General features: G+C 47.4%; 1 protein-coding gene across 18 annotated transcripts in view; it reads right to left on the reverse strand.

Moving 5' to 3' along the window:
- Positions 1–21354: 21354 nt before the first annotated feature.
- TMCC1 (transmembrane and coiled-coil domain family 1) overlaps positions 21355–27289 on the reverse strand; it is a 180000-nt gene continuing 174065 nt past the window's right edge. For 16 of the 18 annotated variants that reach the window (XM_081073146.1, XM_081073160.1, XM_081073156.1 and 13 more), the window contains one exon: positions 22878–26894. In XM_081073146.1, the coding sequence (XP_080929272.1) occupies positions 26580–26894 (315 nt within the window). In that variant the 3' untranslated portion in view covers positions 22878–26579. Of the gene's footprint in view, positions 26895–27289 lie in introns of all 18 variants that reach the window. The other 2 variants (XR_013994921.1, XM_081073151.1) reach the window with 2 other exon arrangements.

Genomic DNA, 27289 nt, shown 5'->3' on the forward strand with positions numbered 1-27289 from the left:
GGCCCCTTTGTGCTCTGTGAGTCGGATAATGGGCGGCATTCTCAGACATCCAGTCATGGGTCTGGGCCCGGGAAAGGACCGCAGCAGCTCCACACTGAGGCTTCTGTCCAGCAGCCACCGCCACAGGGGCCCCCACCCACATTCCCAGGCTGCCACCATCTCCAGGGGACAGCGCCTGGGGCAGGCTGGGGGCAGGCAACCCCTAAGCAGACCGTAGGTGCTCCATGAATGCGTCCCCAATGATGGGAGCCACAGGGAGGCCAGAAAGCCCAAAGCTGAGGAATATGGGGCGTCATATAGGCTGAGTACCCACTGTGCCCTAGACCCTCCCCAGCCAATCCTTGCAAAATCCTGACCCCCTTTATGCCCCAATAAACTTCTAAGAACTTGGTTCCCACCTTTGATGATCCCTGGGAGACCATGGTGGGGATGAAACCGTTCCTGGAAGCATCAGAGCTGCTGATGGACAGGCAGCTAAGGGCTGAAATCCAGGTGAGCCTGTTACCCCACCAGACCCCTCTCCCTTCCAGCTGACCCCAAACCTCACCACTTGGTTGACCTGAATGCTTGTCTTCTGAAAACATTGCTGAGTCAGAAAAGGGAAAGGGTTGCCCTGCAAGGGAGTGAGTGCCCATCGCCGGAGGTATGCAAACAGGAGGCCCCAAAGAGGGAAATCCTTCTCCAGGCACAGCCTGAAACTGAAGCGATGCTGAGACTGCCCCGACTCTGGCTGACCACTTGCTATGTATTGAGCACACTCATGAATTGGGTCAATCCTCAGGGCAACTGAGATGTTCCTGCCATTCAGCTGCACCCAGGGCGTATGGGAGAGGCTGGCATGGATGAGAAGGGCCCAGGCCTAACTTGCCCATGGCCTACACAAGTCCCTAAAGAGAACCCAGTGTCCAGAGAAGATGTTTCCTCCCTTGTTTTCTTGGTAAACTTGTATGCAGCCTTCAGGACCCAGCCCAAATGTCACCTCCTTCCTAATAAACTCGTAGGCAAACTTCAAAGCCCAGTCTAAATGGCCCTTCTTCTAAGAAGTTTTCCTTGAGCCCTGAAGCAATATTAGAAGCTCCTCCCATCAAATAGTTTATTACACAGTATGAGGACATGTCTTTCCCAATGGAAAGACATTTATTCACTCAAAAACCATTTATTCACTCAACAACCATTGACTAAGCACCTACTATGTGCCAGACACTGGGGATATTATGGGGACCCCACAGGCATGGTCCCTGTCCTTAGCCCAGCCTCATGGGGGAGACAGTCTTTAATCATATAAATAATTCCATAACTGCAAAGGGCCAGCAGTCCTATGAAGGAGCGATGCCAGGTGGTTCAACGAGTTTCTTGTAGGGGAACTTGAACCCATCTTGGGGTCCGCACAGGCTTCCCTGAGGCGGTGACCCTTGAGCTGAGATCTGCAGTGTAGCGAGGAATTAGAGGGCAGGGCAGGGCCAGGGAGAGCCCTCAGGATATTGTAAATGGCTTTCAGAGGGAAGGGGCAGGATCAAAATAGATTGAAGGAGGCCAGGCAATGACAGGGGCCTGGTCAGGTGGTGGCAGAGACAGAGGAGAAAGGAGATGAGACGAGGGCTAATTAGGCGGTGGGCTCACCAGAACTGGGGTGTTGGGATGTTGGGGTGAGGATGAGGAGAGGGAGTCTCCAGGTGGGAAATTGCCAGGTCTTGGGCTTCACCAACATGGGGGGTCCTCTTTCTGAGTCACAGAGGCCTGGAGGACAAGCAGGTTGGTGGGGGAACCAGAACTCATTTTGTAGGTGTTGTTTGAGGGGCCCCCACGGTCACTGTGCGCAGACTCTGCCCCATAGACTCTACCCTGCCTGCACATCCCAGACCGAGGGCCCTAAAGGAGGGCCTTCTCACAGGCAGCTGCCAGCGAGGGTGGGGCTAAGCCTGCTGGCCCAGCTGCCAGCTGCCAGGAAGGAGTCATGGCGGCCCCAGGGGGCTGCCCTGGTAATGAGCTTCCCCCAAAGCACCAACCTGTAGGAGCCCCATCTGGGAGCTGTTCCTGGTGTGTGCATGTGGGCCGGGTGGGGTAGGGGGAGATGGGCACACATGTGAGGAGATGTGTGTGTGGGCAGGGGCGTGACTGTTCCTGTGTGTGCAGTGACGTCAGGGTACTTGTGTACACGGATGGGGATCTGGTTACATGTGGAGGAAGAGTGTGCAAGCAAAGGTCTCCACGTGTAACAGGCCGATGTGAGGGGATGTACGCAAGGGCTGCTGTGGGCCCCCAGTCTGTGGTTCACGCTGGGCATTCGGCCGCTTAGAGGCCAGCAAGACCTTCTCTGTTAAGGCCACTGGACCTGACCCTGCTGCCCCAGCATTGGTCGTGGGTTTCCTCATGAAATTCCATGATTTTTATGATCAACCTTCAATATCCCTCTCTCTGCTTTGTAGGTTTCAGCCTGGTCTCGTGTGGCTAACCTCTGACCTTGGATGGTCCCACCTCTGACCTTGGATGGTCCAGCTTTAACCTTGGGCAGCCCAGCCCAGTGATTACTTAGCCGGGCCAAAGTCCCCTCCATTGAGGAACTAGGAACCGGTTCTTTAGGGACTTTTGGGTGACGCCACCCCTTATGATACTCAAAAGCAGTCTTCACTGACCACAGGACGAGCCGCCTTCCTTTGCCTGTACTTCTCCCGGGACTTCCCCATGCCTCCTTAGAATCTGAGTCCCAAAGGCCCAGCAGCCCGAGTCCCTGGCGTGCAGACTAAATCCCGCTACAACCCCGAACTTCCCTCCCTGCCCTGTCCCCCTAGCGATGTCTCCAGGACTCAGCTCTGGCCTCTCTTCTCACAGGCAGCCTTCCCAGACTTCCCAGGCTGGGTTAGACCTCTTCCCCTGGACTCCCGGGGCACCCATAATGCCATCGGAGCACCCACACCAGGTGACAATGTGTCTGTTGCTCTGGCTCCCTCACCAGCCGGGAGGCATCTCAGAAGCTGGCTTTTGTTGAGGGCATACCTGTATCCTCTGCACCACCAGGTAGAAGGTTAGACTCAAACTAGGCGTACAAGGATGGGTGAATGAATGAATGAATGAATGAATGAATGGATGAATGAATGAAAGCGGAGATGAGCGAATGTTCTCCATCATTTTCTTGGCTGCTATCCTCTCTATACAGTTCCAGGGAAGCCTTGACCTTCTTCCCTTCCATCTCACCCCGGCCTCCTGCAGATGTCCCCACCTGCCAGAGAAGGTCGACACCCCCTGCCCTAGCCTGGGGAGGGTTTATACACCTAAAATGTAGGTTTTCTTATGAGGACATGGTTTAGCTGGGTTGAAATTTACAGGGCCACCATATCAGCCTCCCCTCCATTCCCCCAAATCAGGACCAGGGCACAGGAAGGGTATGTTGGGGGGCCCTGCAGCATGAGAGACTATGGGGCCAAAGGGATCCCGGTTCACATCCTGCTTCACCACTTCCCAACTGTGGAACCTTGAACAGAGAGAGCCCTTCTCTCTCCCAGCCTCTGTTTCCCCATGTGGAAATTGGGGGTGAGGCTGCACCTCTCCGACTCATTGGCTCCTCGTCACCTTTTACACAGCCCCTGGCACATGGCAGAGGGTCAAGACATACAAGGCCTGAGGTAGAAAAATACTTTTGGAATAAAAGTAGCTAATGTTTATTGAGGCGTCCCAGGAGCAGGCACCCTTCTGAGAGCTTCACATGGATTTTTATATTTATCCCTTACAGCAACCACCTGAGAAGGGGGGTGCTTTTATTATACCCTTTTCACAGACAGGGGAAGTGAGGCATGGTAAAGTCAAGTGACCTGCCACAAATGAATGAGTGACACAGCCTGGACTCAACCCCAGGCCCCCACTGCAGTGTGTTCAAGGCAGAACCTGGGAGGCACCCGAGTGCCCTGTGCCTTCCTCCCACCTATCCAGAAGTCACCCCTTAATCATCGCCCATCAGTCTGAGACTACTGCTTAGGTCTGATCCTCACCCCCTCCTGCCTGGACACCTCCTCCTGCTCCCTTTCCTGCTGCCTTCCTCCTGCCTCTCCCGAATCATTTATCCATGAAGCCGACTGAGGAATATTTTCAAATTGCAAATCTGTTTATGCTGTTTTTCTCCGACTTGAAACCCTGCAAAAGCTCTTGGGATAAAGCCGCATTCCTTTTTCCTTACCCATGGTCTCTGGGTGGCAGGAGGCCCCACTCCAGGTACACAGGCACTCCTGCTGGACCCAACACCCTGTTGGCTGTCCCTCTTGCTTCCCGGCTCAGCTCTGTGGTCAGACATCCTTGCACCAGGCACACTAGTGATGTGATTATTTGGTTAATGTGATGATTTGCAGGTGCCTTGAGGACAGGTCCTCCTCTCTCTAGTTCACTGCTGCGGCCCCAAGGCCAGACCCCCAATAGGTGCTCCTACATCCTTACATGAGAAACAGGTGGATTCTGGGGCTGGGTTAGTGTCCAGCAGAACACAGACTTGGGTAATCAGTGGTACATGCGCAGGCCTGGGTGGGGGCACACTGGTGGAGACTTGCAGCAGCTGTCTGGGGAGGGAGCCCCCAGCATCCAGGGGAAGCTATTTCCAGCTCCAGGAAACAGGAAGTGAATCATGGCCTGAGAAGGCAGGCCGGATGCTTGGCACCTCGGGTGCGATTGATGAGCGCCTGGACGGAAGGGCCCAGCCTCAGCCCCGGGAAGCAGGAAGGAGGCCTGGAGGAAAAGGATAGGAGGGGAGACCCTCTCCCTAGCAAGACAGACAGCCTGTGGGACCCCAGCGGAAGACGATGAGGTCAGCAGATTCGGCCACCCAGCCCATTATCGGCCACACCTGGGCCTGGCCAGTGGGAAGGAGTCCCCGGCCACATGCCCAAACCTCCCAACCCATCCTGGGCCCCTCCAGGCTGGTCCTACACTTATTTTATGTACTCCCCACACAAACACAGAGTCTCACTGGCCCCATTTTACAGAAGGCCCAAAAGAAGCAGGAGCTCGCCATGTCCGCAGAAGATAGCACAGTACTTGAATCCAGCTCTGTGTTACAGTGGAGACTGCTCAGGGAATTCAGGGGACTCAGGGGACTCCACAACTGGCCCAGAGGCAGCCACCGAGAAAGTTGGGGGGAGGTGTCTGAGGCCCTGGATGGAGCAGGCCTGCCTGACCTCGTCCTAGGTCAGTCTCTACGTGAAACCAGAGCCAATCTAGTGCCTTCCCGCTGGCCCAAATATCCCCGAACTCACTCAAGAGGTGCGGCTGGCCAGGCTGGGGGCAAAGCCAGGGGTCTGAAGGTGCTCCAGAGGCTCAGAAGGTGCTCCTAAGGTGGGGCCCGGACAGGGAGCTGGAGAACCCCTTTCCTTACTGTATCGCGGCCTGGGGCTCCGGGGACCCCAAGGATGGTATTGGCTGGGTAGTAAGTGTACCACCCTGGGACCCTCTATCCCAAACAAGGGGCCGTGCTGGCCCACTGCAGGCAGGCCTGTCAGAGCTGGGAGGACTCGGGTACTTTCACTTCTTCTACTGGACCTGAGACACCCCATCCCTGCCCCTCCATTCTCACTTCCCCTTTGGTGTCCATGGGCAGCGTTGGGCACCCTCTGCTCCAAAAGGAACCAAGGGCTTCGGAGGCCCGAGCCCCACCCCAGGTCCTGGCCTTGGATGGGCCATGCAGCTACAGATGGGGGAGACCCAGCCACTGAGGGTGTGTACCCTGGGTCACGAGGTCCAGGAGAGGCAGAATGAGGCAGGAAAGCACCCCAGATGCCTTGCCTTGCCAGGTTATGACTTCTGGGTGGGGAGGGGTGTTTGAAGTTTTTCTTTGTGTCTGAATTTTCTAAGTTTCCTCAAATAATGCATATTATTTGTGTTAAAAATAAACATGGGACAGAAGCCATGGGTTAGGGGATGTGAGTTCTGGTGGATTTTTATAGGGAATCAAGAGGCCAAAGGGAATTAGCTCACAGCTGCACCTGCCAGGGGAAGTGGTGGGGCCCAGGGGCTTTCATGAGGACACTCAGACTGCTGGCTGCCCAGCCCAGAACCTTTGGCTTCCCTGCAGCTCCATTCTGCTAATGGGAGCCAGCGGCGCAGAGCAGCTGGCTACCTGTCTGGGGTTGCCCACTCAGGAAGAGTTGCCCACCCCAGACCCTCCCACCCACCACAACTTCCATGGCTGGACTCACCTGAGTGAACTGCAGGTCCTGCTCCTTTGAAAAGCAGCATCGGTGGAACTCCAGCTCTGCAATTTCCCAGCAGGTCACTGCCCTGCTCAGTGCCTCAGTTTCTCCTGGTTGTCGTGGAGCATTAACTCGGGGCAGAGCCGGGCACACGAGGAGCACTGTGTAAACGTGGGCTGCTATTTGAGGGACATGGGCTGCCTGCCATGTGCGTAAGGTGGGATACCCGGTTAGCGTTACTCTCTGCAGGCAAGCCCTCCTACGTATCACCCCGCCAGAACGGTGCAGGTGTCTGTCCAGGAGGTACCTCCCTCTGCCTCCTCTTCCCTGGTTCCAGTCCCCCTCTCCTCACAGCCCTCAAGGCCACCAATGGGACTTGGGCATGGGGAGCCTAAGCTGGAGCCTTGTTTCGTGTGCCCACCCAATGCTGGTCCCCGCGTGATTGGCGAGGGGCCAAGAGGTTAAGTGAGGATCCTCAGAAAAGGCTCTTAAACGCTGCAGCACAGCGTGATTTACAGCAGGTTCGAGTCCCCCCTGCCCATAATTCACTTCCATTTGCAGGACCCTCGGCCTCCTTGCAGAGGATGCTGGAAGAAGGCAGGAGGGAGGTGGTCGCACTAATTTTAGCATTAGTAGCTGAGTGGCTCGGGTAATTTATGGGTCTAGGGCTCTATTTTTACCTCCATGCCCTGGGCTTATCCAGCTAAGAGACCCCACCACCTTGGCACCAACCCCAGGTCCTGCCCTTGCTAAACTGGTTAAAGCGCCTGCAAGGTACCCCCTAGGCCTTGTGCTGGTGCCTTTCAAGTTAGTTTCGCCAGGGGGTGCTGTTATCCCCATTTTACTGAGAAGGAAACTGAAAGCCCAGGGAGAACTCACTGCCCAAAGTCACACAGCCAGGGTGGTTGAGTCCAACCGTTGTGTGGTGTCCCATCCACACCCTCTTTGTGCCTACACCCCCAATCGAGATGCCCTGGCCCTCCCATGTGAGTCTGACTCTCCCCTCCTGGCTTTCCTCTCCCAGATCAAGACCTTTGAACTGATAGGACAACCGGGCAGAGACTGGGTCTCTGTTTCCATGCTCTACTCTGCTGGTGTCCACTGAGGGCCATCTTTAGGCCCTGTGCTGAGCTCAGAGTCTCATGCAGAGGAGAGAGCCCTACAGCAACACAACCAGCCCACAGTGGAAGATGGATTGTAGCTTAATAAGAGCGTGAAGGTGCTGATACCTTGGTGGAGGTGGTCAAGGAGGGCTTCTTGGAGGAGGTGATGCCTGATCTCAGAGAGGCACATGCACTAACAACTGGGGAAGATGTGGGGTGGGGGTGGGAGGAAGAGTATAAGCAACGATCCAGAGGCAGGAAGGAGCACAGCAGGTCTTTCCCTGCTGCTAGCCCTTTCTTCACCCTTCGTGCCCAGATCGTCCCACCCTGACCTCTCCCACCCACGCCCATCCTGTCCTGGCTACTCCTTGGAACACCAAGCCCGGAAGGCGAGGTGGGAATCCAGCCCTACAGCTTTCAGATGAGGAGAAACTGCTCTGAAGGAAAAAATATTCCATTTTTTCCGCTCCCAGATCCTGCCTGAAAAACAAAAACAAAATCCAACCCCAGCTGAGGAGTCTTTATCTGGCAACATTTTCAGTTAGAGGGCTTGCATGGTGGATTAGCCAGAACCCCCAGCAAAGTGGAGAAAGGAGACCCAGTCTCTCTTGGCCATGGAGGGGGCAAATACCTCTGTGCACCCCCACATAGCTCCACAGTGACCGAGAGCTGCGGGTGCTGGTGCTGTTCCACCATCATTTCACTTAGTCTCCAACCAGCAGAGGAAGGAGCCGCTTCCGCTCCATATTCATAGAACTGAGCACCTAGTCACACAGAGGAACTGGGATTTGAACCTGGGTCTTTCTGACCCCAGAACCCACTAGCTTGCCCACTTCACAGGGCTGTCCGAGTAGTCAATGAGGAAATGTTGGCGAGGTCACCTCCCACACATCCAGCTGCCTCTGTTCACACTTCCAGGGACAGGGAACTCACTGCTCACAGTCAACGATTTTCACTTATTTTACATCGTCAGGAATGTCCACTCCTGCCGCCACCCCCAGCCTCTGACAGGGACACCAGAGGCTCTGAACTGACAGGAACAGGACGGAAGGTGCAACCTCATAGGACACTTCAGAAAATGGGAACAAGAATGGGGAGGCCACAAGAGGGAAAGTGAAATCTGGCCCCTTCTAGCACTAGGGTCCCTTAAGGGGGTCCCTTAGGACCTCACTTCCCCAAGCCTCTCAGCCCTGTAGGGCAGCATTACCCCTCATGGTGCCAGGCCAGGGCAGTGCTTTCCATTTCCCTAGTCCTCTGAGGTGGGTATAATTAGGCCCATTTTATGGATGGAGAAGCTGAAGGCCGAGCACTGGGCTGATGGCTCCAGAAGCAGCAGGAGGCCCCCAGGGCAGGCTGGGCAGACCCCTGTGCAGGGGCCTGCGTACCCCCTCCTTCTCACTCCCCTCCACGGTTGACCTGAACAGCCCCTGGTTGGGCTTTTCCCAGAGCTGAGGCCGGAAGCACAGGTCCCGAGTGTTTGTTCAGGTCAGGCTGGGGCTCCGGGCAGGCGAGGCGGAAACGGCCTCAAGATGTTTGTCCAAGAGGGGGTCAGGCTCCTACGCCAGGAGGAAGGAGGGAGGCCTGGAGGAGCAGAAGGCCCGAGTCAGCATGCTTTGTGGCCTGGATTCTTGCTCCAGGCCTCACCTTCCTCACCCACACGGTAGCTGCACACAGTAGGCACTTAGTGGATAAGGAATCAGGCCGGAAGGAAGGAGAAGCGGGCACCTCCCTCAGCCCCAACCTTAATTCCCCTCATTTCCTGTTCCTTTTCCCACTCCTCCATCAATCTTCCTTTGGGGAAACCTGATGACTCCATGTCCCAAACATGGTAAGAGTCTGAGCCCTACTCTCCACCTACTCCACAACCCAGGTCCAGCCTGGATATTGCAGTAGCTTCCTCACTGGTCTCCCTCTTGCCCCCTGCAGTCTGTCCTTCTCCCTGCCTTGGTACCAGAGGGATCCTATTAACATGCAAATCAGATCTTGTCTCGTCTTGCTCAATACTCCCCCAGGCCCCACCTCCCTGAGAGCAAAAGCCATCCGTTCTGGGTCGAACTGTGTTCCCCCTAAATTCATATATTGAAGTCCTAACCCCCCAGTCTGTCAGAATTGACTGTATTTGGAGATAGGGTCTCCAAAGAGGTGATTTAAGTTAAATGAAGTCATATGGATGGGCCCTAGACCAATAGGACTAGTGTTGGTATAAGAACAGATTACGACAGACATGTATACACACAGAGGGAAAGAACATGTGAGGACAGAGCCAGAAGACAGCCATCTGCAGGCCAAGGAGAGAGACCTCAGAAGAAACCAAACCTGCTGACACCTTGATTTTGGATTTCTGGCATCCAGACCTGTGAGGAAAGAAATGTCTGTGGTTAAGCTGCGGTACTTTGTTATGGGAGCCGAAGCTGACTAAGACACCATCTGACCCCATGACCTCACCAACCTTGGCTCCTTTGCTCTCTGCTGCAGCAACTCAAGCTTCCTCACTGCTGCCTGTGTGCACTAGGCATGCTCCCACCTCCAGGCCTTTGCTGTGCCCTTTGCCTATTATGCCCTTTCCCCACATCTTTCCAGGGCTGCCCCTTCTCATCACCCGAGTTCCTGCTCAAATGTACCGCTTCAAAGAGGCCCTCCACAACAGAGCAGATAGGACACAAACTGAACCCCAGCCCCATCACTTTTGACGCGGGGACCCAGTAAGCATTTACTTACTCGTTTAGTTAATAAACACTCTCTTGAGACAACTTCACACCCACTCGATTGGCTGAAATTTAAAAGACTGACAACACCAAGTGTTATTAGGTTGATGCACACGTAATTGTGGTTTCAGACCGTGAATTTTAAATCATTATAACTAGGTTCAAACACATCTTTATTAATCAAAATAGGAACCATTACAATCAACACATTTTTGCCAACGAGAAATAAGTTCGTTTATTCCTGTAGCGTAAAAATCTGTGCTTCAGGATTCGACGAACTCTTGGAAAGCATTTTCTGCATCCTGCTGATTGTGGAAGCGTTTTCCCTGCAAAAAGTTGTCAAGATGCTTGAGGAAGTAGTAGTTGGTTGGCAAGACTTCAGGTGAATATGGCGGATGAGGCAAAACTTCGTAGCCCAATTCGTTCAACTTTTGAAGCATTGGTTGTGCGATGAGTGGTTGGGCGTTGTCGTGGAGAAGAACTGGGCCTTTCTGTCGTGCGCCATTCCAATGCCGGCTGCAGACGTTGCAGTTCTTGGTGCATCTCATCGATTGCTGAGCATACTTCTCAGATGTAACGGGTTCGCCAGGATTCAGAAAGCTGTAGTGGATCAGACCGGCAGCAGACCACCACACAGTAGCCATGACCTTTTTTTTGGTGCAAGTTTGGCTTTGGGAAGTGCTTTGGAGCTTCTTCTAGGGCCAACTGCTCACGTGGTTGCCACCAGTTGTCATATAAAATCCACTTTTCGTCACAAGTCACAATCCTATCGAGAAATGGTTCATTGTTGCATAGAATAAGAGAAGATGACACTTCACAACAACGACTTTTTTTATTTTTAGTCAGCTTATGCGGCACCCACGAGTTTTTTCACCATTCCAATTTGCTTCAAATGTTGCATGGTCCACGTGGAGTTCTTCGGCAACTTCTCGTGTAGTTGTAAGAGGATCAGCTTCGATGGTTGCTCTCATTCGGTTGTTGTCAACTTCCGAAGGCCGGCCACTATGCTCCTTATCTTCAAGGCTCTTCTGTCCTTTGCAAAACGTCTTGAACCACCATTGCACTGTTGCGTTCGTTAGCAGTTCCTGAGCCAAATGCGTTGTTGATGTTGCGAGTTGTCTCCGCTGCTTTACGACCCCTTTTGAACTCGAATAAGAAAATCACTCGAATTTGCTTTTTGGCTAACATCATGTGCATTGTCTAAAATAAATATAAAATGAACAGCAAATAATAAGTAATTAGCAAAAAAACATAAAGTGAGAAATGCACATTAAAATGATGTATAACATAACCACATTTATTTAAGAATGTATTCCAATATCAAAGGCAAATTTCAAGAATGCAAAAACCGCAATTACTTTTGCACCAACTTAATAGCGAGGTTGTGAAGCCATGGGAACTCTCAGACACTGTTGGGGGGTGTTTGTGTGTGTGAAATAGTGCAGCCACTCTGGGAAACCACTTAGCAGTTTCTTAAAAAGTCAAATGTAGACTTATGCAACCCAGCAATCCCACTCCTAAATATTGAAATGAAATGAAAACATGTCCACACAAGTATCTATACACATATGTTTACAGTAGCTCTATTAATAGTTGCCCTAAACTGGAAACAACGCAACGCCCCACAGCTGGTGAATAGATAAACAAACGGAGGTACAGCCATACAATGGAATAAAAAAAGAATGAACTATTGATACATACAACGTGGATGGCTCTGAAAGCCAGATTCAGAAGTCTCCATACTTTATGATTCTAGTTACCTGACGTTCTGGAGAAGGCAAAACTGTAGGGACAAAAAAGAAAAAGAGTTCAATGGTTGTCTGGAGCTGGGGACGGTTTGCCTTATTCGGGGAGTTGGTTGCAGGGTGTAAACATGTGTAAAACCTCATCAAACTTCACATTTGAGATCTATCCATTTCCCTCCATGTAAAGTACACCTCAATTTTAAAAAGTTTTTAAAAACAACCACCACCCTTGCCACGCCACCTGTGCCAGACCCCAAGGTGGGCAGCGCAGGGGCCAGAGTGGGACAGGAGTGGACCCCTAGACTCTAAGCCGCAGGAGAGGGCAGGCACCGGGCTTGGGCTCCTCTAGGTGGCTCTGGCTCCGGTCCCCTCCACGTCCTAGCCGCTCCAGCGCCCCACCACCCCAGCAGAGAAAGGCCGGAAGCGGGTTGGCCAGGGTAGGTGGGAGGCCATTGTTCCAACGTCCGCTCCAGCTCCTCCCCTTCTATTGTCCCCAGGGTGGGACTCGCTGCCCGAGCCGGGGTCCACCTGTTAGGGGCGGGGCAGGAAGGGAGCTGGGGGAAGGGGTCCCTAGGTTGCGCAGCGGAGAGCGTCCAGACCCCATCCCCTCTCGCTTGGCAGGGCGAGGGCAGCGCAGTGGACAGGGCCCTCCTGCCTGGGGTCGTCGCGCGCCTCGGCGCCCGGGTTGGAAGGACGCCCTCCCTCCCCGCCCCCCAGCCCCGCCGCGCCTCCGGATCGCACTCATTCAGCACGCTGTCCCCAGAGAGCAGGGCCACCATGAGCACCCCCAACACATACCCATTTCCCCCCTTGGGTCCTTGAGCCCCTCAGAAACCACTGATGCCCGGGGACGGGGACACTCCGTCGTGGGTAACTGCCTGGATGCAAACCTGGGGAATGAAGGAACCAGGGACAAACATTCCCGCCCTTACCAAAGGCCCCCGCTCTGCCAGGCCCTGTGGACACCCGGGAAACCAGACAGACAGACAGGTCCTGTCTACAGGAGCCCCATTCCCACAGGGGAAGAGGGAGCAGAGCAAGAAGTAAGAGACTGATATGTGCCTGGTGGGTGCAGGTATAAGGAGAGTGGAAGGTGAGGTCAGAGAGCGGCCTGGGGTGGAAGCCCAGACTCGGGGGCGTTGGGAGGGCGCAAAGGGAGTCAGGAAGATTGGTTCCAGTCGCTAGAGCACTGGCCCTCTCTGGGCCTCACTTCCTCTCGTTGTAGAAAGCATCCGGGTTGGAAGCCCTGAAATTCTTACATCTCTCAAACCAAGATTAATTTGGGACTCCCTGGGCGGGAGTCTGTCCTCTAGCCCCGGCAGGACAGAGGGAAAGGGGAGCCACTCCCCGAGGCAGGGAGTTTAAAGGTCTCGGACAGTGAGGATGCGCTCCACGCACTAGCCACTAGGCGGCGACAAAGACCAGGTTTGCTGCGTCAGTTCTGAAATATTTTCAGTTGCAGAAAAGTTGTGGGAATAGTACAGAAAACTCTTGTGCCCTCTTCTTACCTGCGATTCACCAAGTTTTAGCATTTTGACCCCCTCTCTGCATGTTTAAGTTCCCCTCTAAGTATAGGTGAGTAAGTTGCTGACGTGATGTCCCTCGAACCCTAAACCCTTCAGTGTATATTTCCCAAGAACAAGGGCATTCTACTAGGCAACCACAGCAGAATTTTCAAGATCAGGTGATTTCATCATGATGCAATAATGTTACGTAATCTGCAAAACCTTATGCAAATATTGCCAATTGTCCCAAGAAGGTCTTTTATAGTGTTCTCCCACTCCCACCCCACCCACCCCAAATCCCAGGATCACTCCAGATCATATTTAGTTGTTCATTTTAATTTTAATTGAAATCTACACACTAAGCTTTCCTGGACTGAAGTAACTTGGAAAAGATGGATGTAAAGAGTTCCAGCTTCACTCTTAACTGCATGATTCTGGGCAGGTCCCAGGTCCTCTCCACCAAGAGGTGCCAGGTTCTGGGCAGGGCTAGTGAGAGAGGCTAGAGGGGGCAGAGAGTGCCCTCGCATTCTGAGATGGAGTCTTTTGTTCCTTCTTGGCCTGTCCCATTGCCCCAGGCCCTTGGCCAAGGGATCCATCACAGTCACCCACCATACTCTTCAAATAGGGCACGACTCCTTGAGGAAGCAGCTTCTTGCTTTGGGAAAGAAAGGCAAACCCCCAACCAAAGGAGGGCAGAAGAAAGGCCAGTTGGAAGTCCTGCTCTGGGTCTGGAGAGAAAGAAAGGCTCCAAGGGCTCCAAAGCCTGGGAGATAAATCCATTTGCCAGCCAAGTAGTTTCCATTTTTTGCTTGCAACAAAATTGTAGGAGGGCCCAATCCTCTTGCCAACTAATAGAAATTAATCTTAATTTCTTTAACCTTTACTATGCAAAATGGAAACAAACACAAAAGCAGAGGAACTGGTTTAATAACCCTCATTTATCTATCACCCAGTTGCAACAAAAACAAAATTCTTGATGACGGATTACTATTGATTTTTGGCATAAAACTCAAAAGGAAGTTAAAATACTTGGGTGACACGGCCCCATACTCCCTCCTTTCTTTTCCACAGCTTATTTATGTGACATATGACTGTAAAAAATGAGAACGAGGAAGAGATGAAGTTGCACACTCATCATAGAAATAAATATTTATCCACTGGCACACAAAAATGGGCAGATCAAATCAAGAAAAATGTATTCTAAACATATTTGGTTAAGTATCTAATGTCAACATTTGTAATATATTTGTGTTGTTTTGATCAATTGCATACTAATATTTGTAGTTAAAACTCTCCAGAACAACCTTTTTAAAACACTTAGTGACTTAGTCACAGAAAACTGAAAACATTTTAAATTTCAGTTTACATCCTGAGTTTTTGCTACAGACGAGTAGGGCAGTATGATGAATAAGAATCTATCAGGCATAAGAACAACTACATTAGGCTAAAACTTTGTGCGGACAGAATTGAACATAAGCTTCAAAGAGAAAACAATGAGGTAAAACCTCATTAAAGACCTTGTTCGTGTACTTTTCATATGGGTGATGGTAGGCATCCAATTACTACCTGTACTACAGAGTGGTGAAACAATTTAACTTTATGATGTCCATATTTAAAATATCCTGGAAAGTACATCCTTTACATATATTTAAACTTTTACATTGTGGATGTCAATTTTAAAATGTGTGAGAGGGTGCACGGTGCTTCCAAATTCTTTTGGGGGGACTACCAGTAAGATAGTTTGCAGCTCTCCAGTGGGTGGCACCAGAGAGCTGGGTCTGAAGTGTGAGAACCCATTGCACGCTGGCCGCCTCCCTCCAGACTCAGCTTCTTCTGGGTACTTGGCCCATAAACCAGGAGATGTCTACCTTAATCACTGATTATTTCATATTTGGTATCTCTCTTTCCAAAGCTGAAAGCATCCTGAAGTGCCCTTGTGGGACAACTGTCAGAGGGTGCCAGGGCCCCAGCCACTGCCTATCCATTGAGACTGTGGGGTCCCTGAGAGAAACCCCGCTCTCCCTGAGCTCTGCTCACGGTCCAGCAGGGCTACACCACAACTCACTGTGCAGTTGTTACAAAGGCCCAGCAGAGCTGGTCCTGGAATGCGTACTCAGAGAAGGGAGTGAAGCTGCTTTGCTGGTCTGAGGGGAGAAGGGTTGGTCGGGGAAGACTTCTGAGAAGACAGGGTCTCTGAAGGAAGAACAGAAATTTACGAAGTAGACAGAGGAACAGAGGGGCCGTGGGAACAGCATGTGCAAAGGTACGGAGGTGACAGTAAGCATGGAAACGGCGACATTTGTCACAGTTGTAGAAAAGGACGTACATGGGAGCAGGGCTTCCAAATAATAGTGACACTAGTTTATGCTAATTGAGCATTTACTATGTGTCAGGTACTATCCTAGGTACTTTCCATGGATTCACTCATGAAACCCTCATAAGAACCCCATGAGGCTGGTGCTATTGTTATTTTCATTTTTCAGCCGAATGAAAGAGGCAGTGAGAGGTGAAGTGATTTGCCCGAGATCACAAAGCATCAAACTTGGGCAGAAGGCAGGACACCTGCTCTGACCACTCTGAGGGATTCACAGACACATTTCCTCTGAGACCCCATTATCCTTCTCTACCCTGACTGCTAGGGCTTTGTAGGGCAAACCAGCCCCTAGCAAGCTCTGTTCTCCATGTGGACTGGGTTCCCAGGGGTGGCCAGGTACAAAAGGTCACATATTAGATGTTTCCATTTATATAAAACACCACGAATAGGTAAATCCACAGAGACAGAATCCAGAATGGTGGTCAGTGGTGGTAGAAGGAGGGAAGGGGTAGCTACTGCTTAACAGGTATGGGTTTCCTTTTGGGTGATGAAACTGTTTTCAAACTAGATAGAAGTAGTGGTTACACAATATTGTGAATGTGACTGATTTTGTTATATGAATTTCATAAAAAATAATATTTGACCAGAAAAATAAAAGAATCAAAGACGACAAATAATGTATGCTCTCTAGTATTTGCTTCAAAAGGATCCCGTATGGAGGGCAGTGAGGAGTGAGGGCAGGTATGGATGAAGCAAGACTGACCACCAGCTGGTAAATGTTGACTGGGGTTCATTATATCCATTTTTTTGCCTATGTCTGAAAAATTCCTTTAAAAAGTTAAATAAAAGAATGAATAAAACTTGCCAGGCAGACAAAATGGTGTGTGTGTGTGTGGGGGGGGGGTCATTGCAAGAAGAGGGAACAGCACATGTAAAGGTGCAGAGAGTAAAGTGGTACCAGGCATGAAGCAAGGAGAGATGGGACATCTACCTGCATGAAGACTGGGGCCAACCAAGTCCAAGGTCACACTACTAGTGAAAAGCCAAGCTTGCTTGCTTCTTTCCTTCCTTCCATCCTTCTTTTCTTCTCTCTTTTTTCCCTTTCTCTTTCTCACTGTCTCTCTTCCTTCCTTCCTTTCTTCTTTCCTTCCTCTTTCGTTCTTTCTTTTCTTTTCTTTTTTAATAAAATCTTGGTTTTAAGCAGAAATAAGTCTCAAAGCTGCTAGGTCAGCAGTCACAAAGTCCAAGCACATATCTTACTTATTGGTGGCGCCTCATTCAGAGCCTATTTAACCTGACTTTGGACATAATTCTGACAAGTTGGGTTATATGGAATCCCAGCCCATAGAAAATGAAAAGCAGTTTTTAGAGGGGAAATGAAAGGCTTTTCGGTAAGGCAATCACATTGGCAATAATGAAATGTGACAGACACAGACAGGGTTGGGAGGGCATAGACAGGAAAGCTGATAGACAGGAAAGCTGATTAAAAGAGACATTAGAGTAAAAATACATAATTATCAAGGAAATGCAAATCAAAATTAAAATGAGATAGTACTTCATAAACATAGGATGGGCATAATTAAGAAATTAGATAATGATGAATACTGGTGGGAATTAACATGGTTCAGCCACATTGGAAACAGTCTGATAGTTTCTCAAAACGTTCAACATAGTTACTATGTGACCCAGCAATTCCACTCCTGTGTATATACCCAAGAAAAATGAAACATATTCATTCAAAAATTTGTACATGAATGTTCACAGCAACACTATTAATAATAGCCAAAAAAGTGAAAACCCAAATCTCCACCATCGGATGAATGCATAAAGATGTGGTCTGTCCATGCAATGCAGTATTACTCAGCAAAAAAAAGAGTGAAATACTGCAATGTGCTACCACATGAACGAACCTTGAAAACATCCTAAGTAAAAGCAGCCAGTCACAAAGGACCACGTGTTATATGATTCCATTTATATCGAATGTCCAGAACAGGCAAATCTATAGTTAGAAAGATTAGTGGTTTCTTGGGGCTGGGAGGGATGGAAGAGCAGGGTGAAAGATAAGGGGTGCAGCGTTCTTTTTTGAGGTGGGAAAATATTCTGGAATTAGTGATGCTGGATGAACAACTCTTAAGTATATGAAAAGCCACTGAATAGAACACTTCAAATGGGTGAATTGTATGGTGTGTGAATTATACCAGTTAAGCTATGTTTAAAAAAGAATAAAAGCACCGCTGTCTGGGTTGTTTTAGTGCAGGGGCAAAGGGCATTACCTTCCAGCCGTCCAGGTTAGTGTCTTGGGGCTGACAACCTGGTCATGATGATTAAATGAATTTCAGCAGGAAGTGAATCATATGTTTTGGAAGATACCTACTGAAAATGAGTAAGAGAAAAAAAATGCTTACATCAGTGCTTCAGGCAGTGTGATTCAGGGTCTCTATTAAGAGGAAGTCCTGAAGGACCACCTGCGCAGGCAGAATGATGCTTCAGGGATCCAGCCAGCTGTCCCCTTATAACGCTTGTGATGTAAAGTTTTCACATTCAGGAATTACACACACTCCTCAGTTTTATCGTTTAAGGAAAACATTCGTTGAGAAATTCAAAATGTATATACATGTTTCCCTCAAAAATAAGACCTAGCCGGACCATCAGCTCTAATGAGTCTTTTGAAGCAAAAATTAATATAAGACCTGGTATTATATCATATCGTATTATATTAGAGACTCACTCTTATATTAAAATAAGACCAGGTCTTATATTAATTTTTGCTCCAAAGGATGCATTAGAGCTGATAGTCCGGCTAGGTCTTATTTTCGGGGAAACAGTACATTTTGGCAACCAAATAGAGTTCTTGAAATGAAGAAAAATATGATAGGGCATTTAAAATGGACAAAAACTCTGTGGCTTGATGTTTGAAATTCTTACTTTTTTGTGCTTGAAAAATCAAGTATTACAAATAACACTTATTTTTTTAAAGGACATGAGAAAATTTTAAGATGCTTGCAACTACTTTTCAGATAACGCATGAACCTTTAATAATTATAGCAAATAAAGAATTAAATGGGATAAAACTGATACTATGTGTTTTTGGAACACTGGTTTTTGAAATACCACAGGTGTGCTGACATGCTCTGTACGAATTGTGACAAGATGAACATAACTCATAGATTTCATGAAGAACACATTGAGGGGGATTTGCCCAATTATCGTCATTTCAATGCTCCCATTAATGTGCTGTCATTGCCTTGATACCTTATGTTTTCTTTAATAATAGAACACCCATGTACCCACCATCATGCAGACATTTTGTTATATTTACTTCCAACTCTCTCCCTTGGCTTCCAGCTCGTCCTCCTTTTCCCCCCTCCACAAATCCCATTTTGGTCATACCTAGACCTCAGCTACAAATTCCCATTTTGTCCTGTTCTGACGTTTAACCCTCTCAGTGGTATAGCTTATGCTTCTAAGGAGATCATGAGATGGGAACCGAGTACTAAGAATGTCATTTTAGTGCTGCAAGAGAACTAAGGTGAACTTGACAGTAGGACAGGGAGGCCCAGAAAAAGGGATCTGTCTTCTCAAGGTCACACAAAGTCCGAAATCCACAAACCTGATTCTTTGTCCAGTAAAATGGAATAGTAGAAGTAGCATGGGCCTTAAGGCAAAGTCAGTTGAGTTCAAAAGCTGACTTTGCTAATTACTAGTGTAACGACTTCTTAAGACAAAATCTAAGCACCTATCTGAGCTTCCGTTTTCATCTGCAATGTGAAAAGCCTCTCTTCAGAGCAGTTGTAAGAATTGGAAGTGAAACAAGTGGCACTGTGTCTGGCACAGGATAGAGATTCAATAAACAGCAATTTTTAAATTCCCCCTTTTAAACAGCACCTGTTAGGTAGCAGGCACCACTCCAGGTACTGAGGACACAGCCATGAACATAACGACGTCCTTGCCTGTGGTTAAAAAATCACCAGTAAAATCTATCATTAGCCAACTGTGTGTGCATCCATTCGCAAATTTTTCTCTATGGCTGTGATGCTCTTTTTTGTTGTTTCTATGGACAGGGTATTCTTGACACAAACTGATTTTCTGGTTTCCCAAACCAACTCAGGGACAGGCTAAATTCTGGCTACTGGCCCTTTGTCAGGTAAGAATGGCAGACATCCTATATTCTAAAGAGATCCAGATGAATATGACAGGTCTCTGTCTTCAAGGAATTCTCAGTCCTACTACTAATTCTCTACTACTAATTGAGAATATTTATGAAGCACTTACTCTAGGTCAGTGAGACACTGTACAATTATTTCATTTAACTCTGGTTGGAATTTATTTTCATCGTGGTTTGCTGTCCATTTACTAGGAGTCTCAACAACTGTTGAAATGAAGTCTTCTGAAAGAATATTTGTTTGGACAGCTTAAGCTTTAGGGCAGAAGCCTGAAATGATTTTGAATTTTGTCAAGTCCTCTTGCTGTAGCGTTTAAGGATTCTAATGCCAAAGGTGAGAGGGATTTTTTGGGGGTTTTTTTGTAATAAGAATTGAACTCTGAGCTTCCTAAATCTTACTTCCCTGATCTCAAATAAAAAATTTAAGCTCCCATTATAGGATCAAAAGGCAAAAGACCAAATACTTTGCACAGTATTTCTCAACCAGCCAACTGACTCAAATGACATGAAAAAGAAGCTAGTTTATATAAAGGACTATAATTATCTTTAAACACAAAGCTGGGTCACTACAACCTCCCAGGAGCTTGAATGGCTTGTCTTGTAGCCACAGGGTAAACCTTTGCAGCACATTCAAGATTTCTTGCAACCTGACCCCCTCCCACCTACCATTTTTAACTGTTACTGATTCACATCCAGGCTCCCATCCATTGCTCCAACCACTCACCTTGACCTTTTTCACTTCCGTGATTTTGCTAATACTGTTCCTTTAACTTGGAACGGCCTCCTCACTCACCTCCACTCATGTGAAACCCATCATCTTCAGCCCAGATACCCCTCTGTCCCCCACGGAGCCTTTCCCAATGGTCCTGTCAGAACTGCTGCCTCCTCTTCACTCCCATACGTGGCTTGACTCCATTACATGTATCTCTTACCAAGGTCCTTTACACTTTTGGTTTAGTCCACAGAATGGCTCTCAAATGCTGTTGGACGAATGAAGGGCTGAACTGAATGGGCTGTGCCAGCGCTGCAAGAACCTCGTCACGTGTGCCCTCTGGCATGGCACGTCCATTTGACCACCAAGCCTAGAAATCCAGGCCTGGAAGAAAGCCCAGTGGGTTCGTCCAGACTTCATCCAGAGCCCCTTGTAAGACAATCCTGGAGCAAAAGACTGTCTATTACAATCTGGCTTTAGGGACACTGTCAACCCTTTTTTCATCTCTCCTCCATGGACCGATTATTTTCTTTTAAAAAGTTCTGATATTTTTAATTAAAAAATACCCAAATACATTCATATTAAGAAGTTCACATTTTACAGGAGTCAGGCATGGGAAGTCCTGTTCTACCACTGTTCCTCCAACTCCCTTTCCCAGAAGTAATTACTGGGGAACAGTTCAATGTGCAGCTTAGTTTCTATACATTTACATACGTTTATTTATACAAAAATATTTTCAACATAAATAGGAGACAATATATTATTCCACAACTGATTTTTCTCCCCATTTCATGCACTGATATACATGAGACCAAACATTTCCTTTTGAAAGCTTTATTGATTTATTTCTTTTTATGTGAACTATTCCTTCATAACTTTTGCCTATTTTCTACTGAGTTGACTTTTCTTCTTGGTTTTTATTAACTCTTTTTTTTTTTTTTAAATATGGAACACTTCACGAATTTGCGTGTCATCCTTGCGCAGGGGCCATGTTAATCTTCTCTGTATCGTTCCAATTTTAGTATATGTGCTGCCGAAGCAAGCACATTAACTCTTATACTGACACATTTTGGACACCTATCTTTTGTTACATATGTTGCACAGACCTATTTTCCATCACATTAATTTACCATTTCCTACCAGTATAACTTTGAGCAAGCCATTTAACTTAAGCTTCAGTGTCTTTACCTGCCAATGAGAATGACACGTGTAAGACAGTGGGAGAAGAATTACATGAGAACTGAATGTCAAATACCAAACATTATGCCTGGCATTCGGTAAGTACTCAATAAATGTTAACTACTCTTCTTTACCTAAGACTTGGGTCACAAGTTGGTTAGGTGTTTAGTTTAGCCCATAGAGTTTAACAAAAATACATTCGAATCATTTAGGTAAGACAGACATTTTCTAATTGGCCATACCCTCCTCTACCTCCCCAATCTGTTTTCTACACCACAGCCTCTCAGGATTGTTACCAGCCTTACATTCTCCAGGTTTTTTGTTTTGTTTTGTTTTGTTTTTAACATTCTCCAGTTTTTAATGCATGAAAATAAAGCAAGCTTTGAAATTACATATCACCTGTAATCAGGGCAGCTGTGCATGCTCAGTATGCACTGCACAACACTAAAATGTATCCTTCACAGAGCAGCTTTTACAGAGCCCCTTGGGACTGGGCAATGTACAACCTGCACATCTGTTTCTAGGAGTTTAAGGACATTCTCACAACAATTTCAAAGCTTTCCCAAGAGGCCTCTCTTATGTTCACATCTGCTAGGTCGGATCAAGATGGGTGTGATATCTCTAATTTACAGATGTGGTAGGAGGCCCAGAACTGGTAAGCCAGAACTGTAGCCCAAATAGTTCACCATAGAGATCAGGGCTGTGAAGGACTAAGTCAGCAGGTCACTGCTTGGTACCCTGTCAAAGGCAAGATTAACTTCTAGATTTCCAGAGGCCTCCCAGAGATCACCAAGGAAAAGTTGTAACAGAATTTCTACCTCCATAACAAAACCATAGATAATTACCCCTGGCATATATACAGAATGTCAAATGTTAAATATTTTACAAAGTATATTTATACACCTATTATAATAGTTATTAACAAAGCCTTGTAAGAATGGACAGGGATTATTATACCCACGTTGGGGTCTTCTGATACTGAATTTGGGGTCCTGCCTCTAAAGAACTCCCTCCAAAGGACTAAAATGCAGTCTTACCTACCAGTCGAATGGAATTGTGGCAAAGTGCCAGTCTAAAATGACGTAGAGAATCCAGGGAGACAGTGACAGCCATACAGTTATGAGTTACAGTTTCAAGATACTGGCTAAAGACACACACACACACACACACACACACACGCACACGCAACACAGTTTCCAATGCACAAACTAGTGGAAAGTTTTCAGACTGACAGACTTTTCATTGGAAACTGAATATGCAAAAATAGAGAGCAAAACAAACCCGAGTCCAACCACCTCGTTAATAGCTGAGGTCTTTATTTCAATTTGTATGTACAGTAAAAGTGCTGCTGAGAATCTGCAGCAACCAGACAAAACATAAATGTAATTCTCTCTCAACAATTAGCAGCTTAAGATCTATCAACTACAGTGTTAACGTTCACACGTTCACAAGTGTCATTTCTGTACTTTTCAATTCGTGCAAGTGAGTTTTTATTCTTACACACTTTGATAAAACACACTTACAATCTAGTAGTCAATCCTACTTGAGGTTATCGCCTAGCATACACAACACACAGACAGAAACGTTAACTCTTAGAGCCACATTCAAAATCCCCAGTTCCATTTGGGGGTGGGAACCATTAATTTTGCCTTTGTCAATTTGTTGATCATATTTGGTTTTCTTTTGGATGCATATTTTCCAAAGCTCAAAGGCAGCTTCTCATTGGAACTCGCTTGGAATTCAGCATTCCAACTGACTGTACCTCATAAATTCAGAAACAAACCCAAATGCAGTGAAAATCACAGGAGAATATGCTCATTATCAGGACGTGCGTGGCTAGCAAGGAAGGCTTGATCCCAGTGCTTTTCTTGGTATTGGATTTTTACCTCAACTAGGTAGAGGGGGTACAAGGGAGAGAAAAGACCCTAGTCATGGAAATGTAAAATTTAACCTACTTTTGCTTTTTAAGGAGCCAGTGGAATAGAAAGCCTTCCTTGCTAGGGTGCACTGAGTATATACCAAGGAATCGAAATTGGAGCAGACAGAGAAGTACCATTCAATTATAAAAATGGTAAAATGTTAGTCATTCTACAATCTGAACAGAATCACCCAGGTTACCACAGCCAGCCTCACGTATCCACTAACAAGTAATCCAGGAATGTTTCATTTGAAAGGGAATGCACGTAGTCTTTTAAAGAGAAGAAGCATTAAAGTGAGGGGAAGTTCCCACTCACAAACAATTGTTAAACCATAGAGCGAGGTTATAGAGGAGTTCTGCTTTGAATAGACGAGAATCCAAGAACAGCCACGATACAAAGAAACTCAAAGGCAACAGGTACGGGCAGCAGAAAATGGGGAAAGGCATCAAAACAGACTCATGGTTACAGATAGCATTAAATGTAGACAACTGTTGGGCCTGGTGAACAATCAAGGGAGAAGAGAGCTAGGAGGCCATTACTGTGCCTGAGCTAGCCTGCAGGTCCTTCCTAAGACAGTTTGAGAGAGGAGGATGGAAAGTTAGCACGGGCGTGTTTGGCTGGGAGCTCAGGGGGCTTTCCAGAGGTGAAAACTTTCCTTTGATAGAAACTGTCACAAGGCAAATGAAATAACTTCAATCCATCTATCATAGTGACTTCTAGTGCTGACAAAACTTAGTAGCCTCTACCGAATTTAGGGGACTCAAAGGTTCCATCTTAGAAAAACTGGAGGACTGTGGCTAGAGTACCTTTTCAGTGACTTTGTATGGCTATCTTCTTTGAGCCATCAAGCTAAAGCAGGAACGAGAAACTAGGCTAGTGTGGCAAGGTCACGATGTCCTTTGGCACTCCTGCCTCAAGTCACTGCAATGTTTTTAGGCAAAGTTAACATTTTAAATACACAGGCTTGGGAACAATTTGTTTTTGGCCTGAACATGAATTGGTTCCAATTACTTTTTAAAAGAAAAATCACCCCTGTGGTCCCTGCTCTGGGCACTAATTCTGAGAGATCAACAGAGCTAATAGGTGCACTACAATCATCGGGGGACAGAGTGGAGAGTGGGGTACCTGAGTTAAAATATCAAAATGATTATGGAAACAACATGCTAACTCTGAGAAGGCCAGCCTGCCAAAGCCAAAGGAGGCTGGAGCTGTCATGTAAACCACGGTCTCAGACAAGGCAACGCTACTCTGCTTTCAAAGGAATTTCCCGGGAAGGGGGAAACAGGCAACGCATGCTCCGCTACTCTTTTTGGGGCACATTATGTGCCTCTTGCTCATTACTCGATTGCCCAGAGCTGAGGCCAAGAGGGAAACAGCATTTGTGATTCAATACTATGACTATGAGGATTAGCCAAGCTTTCTAGATAAGCTCTAAAAACCCAAGTTTCACCAGGATGGTGGAACTGGTTGGTTACAGGATGGGGAAGAAGTCTCAGTCCATTTTTCTAAATTGTCTATAAAAGTCCACTGAGCATAGTTATGTTAATAGTTCAGTCTATCTGAATAGTAAGCTGACAACATTTTATACCCCAATCTGGGTCCTTCTAACCTGACATTTCCTTCTCTGCTCTTTAGTGAGAATCACCTTTAGTCGATTCTCACAGGCAGACAAAATAAAGCTTTGAAATTAAGGATGCTCGGGCCAAAATGCAGACAGAAGATTCCACATCACTTTGGTTTCAGTAATTAGGGGGTGTTAAAAATAAATTAAGGAAACACAAATAATTATTTATGACTTTCATAATATAGTCTCAATTTTTCCTGAACACAACCCCAGCCCAAGGTCACTGAGTGAACATTTTCTTGGGGCAAAAATCCTATCCTATCTTGCTGGTTTGTGGAAACAGCCTCCCCCTCTTCCCTGCACACCCCTTTCCTCTCCAACCAAGCCAAGCCCATAAAGTGGTGGTGTGGGGGCGGCAAACACCAAAAAGCAGCAGCAGCAGCAGCAGCAGCAGCCAGAGGAGGGAGTTTAAGCTGAATCACAAAACAAGGGCGTCAGAGGGCAGCCATTACAGCAAGTCTTCCTTACTCAAACTGTTTCAAGACAAGAGGGAACAGCACACTTAAATATCCACACATTTCTTCATTTAAAAACATCACTTCTTTATTTCAAAGGAGAAAATAAAAGACCCTCCCAACCCTTTTCAAAAAAAACCCAATAATAATAATAACAATAAAAAATCCTATTAGAAACCATAAGGAAGCACTGAGAGATTGAGTATTACATTCTTCAAGTATGCTGTTCGGATTTTTTGTTTTTTTAAATTGGTGACTATACACGTATTTTTTAAAAAACCTTAAAAGTGCGGGATTTTGCTTAAAACTAAGTATTTGGAGGGCTACTTCAAAATACTGCAGTAGGACTGTGTAGTGATCCTGTTATGACGCTCTCACTTCTGTATTCTAGCAAAGGTTAAGGGACCAGGTTCAAAAGTGATCATACTTCCAGGGTTAGCATGATGGCCAACTTGAATGAGAAAGCCAGGGAGATCCATGTGTTCTTCCACGGACAAGAAAAATCCACCCTGAATCCAAAAATTCAGACATGGAATGTGGTAGGATTTCACAGTAAAGTTAGTCTGGGAGGGGGAGAGGTGGTGAGCCCAGACGAGGCAGGGTGTTAGGTTTAACTGGTTTCCCTCATCAGGTTTTCGCATCTTTTTAGTGGGTTTTAGTGAAGTCCTTCAAGCCACAATTTAGATGCCCTTCAGTGTGCTCCAGATTGTTGGTTCATGTTAAAGGACTGTTTAAGATTTGCATCCCAAGGAAAATCATGCTACATAAAAATGATCCAAGATTTTTGCCCAAAAAACTTCTTGGATAAAAATCTAAAAAATACTATTGCAATTGCGTCTCTTGAAGAAAAAAACATTATTCTAAATGTAAACAGATTCACTCAACTCTTTTGTTGTTGTAGAAAATTTCAGAGTAGGTAAGTTGCTGTCTAATTCTTCACTGCATGCACTCGCCAGAGGGTAGGGGAGCACTGCCTTCTGTTACCAGCATCATCTGGGGGAGGAAAAGAACCGTTCCACGTAGCTGAAGAGGGCATCCCAGTGCTTCCAGAGAAAGGCAATGAAAACCACAAGGAATAAAGTGCTGAACGTCCTGTTGCGAGTCTTCATGAGAGGAACTACGCAGTTGGCTACCGTGGAGACAAAGACCAAAAGGACTGCCATGACGGCCAGAAGAATGTTGATGAGTTTCCCCAGAAGGTTCCGGGCAGTGGCATTCTCCAAGCCTTCCAGCTGTACCACCTGCTGCTGCTGCTGCTGTAGCTCCATCTTGGAGATGCGGGTCTGGCACGCCTCGAGGGCCTCCTGTGGGCCAGAACAGGGAACAGGTAAGCCTTCTGCTCACAAGTGCTCTGAGTAGCTGACATGCCCCTTGGGCAAGCCAGAGGCATCTTGAGCTATGACAATGATTTTAAATATGCTAGAGTGTGATGACAGCATCACAGCAGAATGAGAAGACTCCTTTGTTTCTCCCCTTAAATTTGCAATAAATTGGACAACTATAACTCAACAAAGGACCCCCTGCTCAACACACAAACACACCTGAAGGACGCATGCACCTGAACATCTGAAGAGCCCAGCAAAGAAAGCTGAGCCCAGGGCAAAGCAGAGATACCTACCAGCCAGGGGAGAGGAGCTACAAGATCGCGAACTTGCCTCCCTTGTCCCCAGCCAACCCGACAAAGCCAGGAAGAGAAGTC

Source organism: Rhinolophus hipposideros, assembly GCF_964194185.1.
Source record: "Rhinolophus hipposideros genome assembly, chromosome: 14".
NCBI classification, from domain to species: Eukaryota; Metazoa; Chordata; class Mammalia; order Chiroptera; family Rhinolophidae; genus Rhinolophus; species Rhinolophus hipposideros.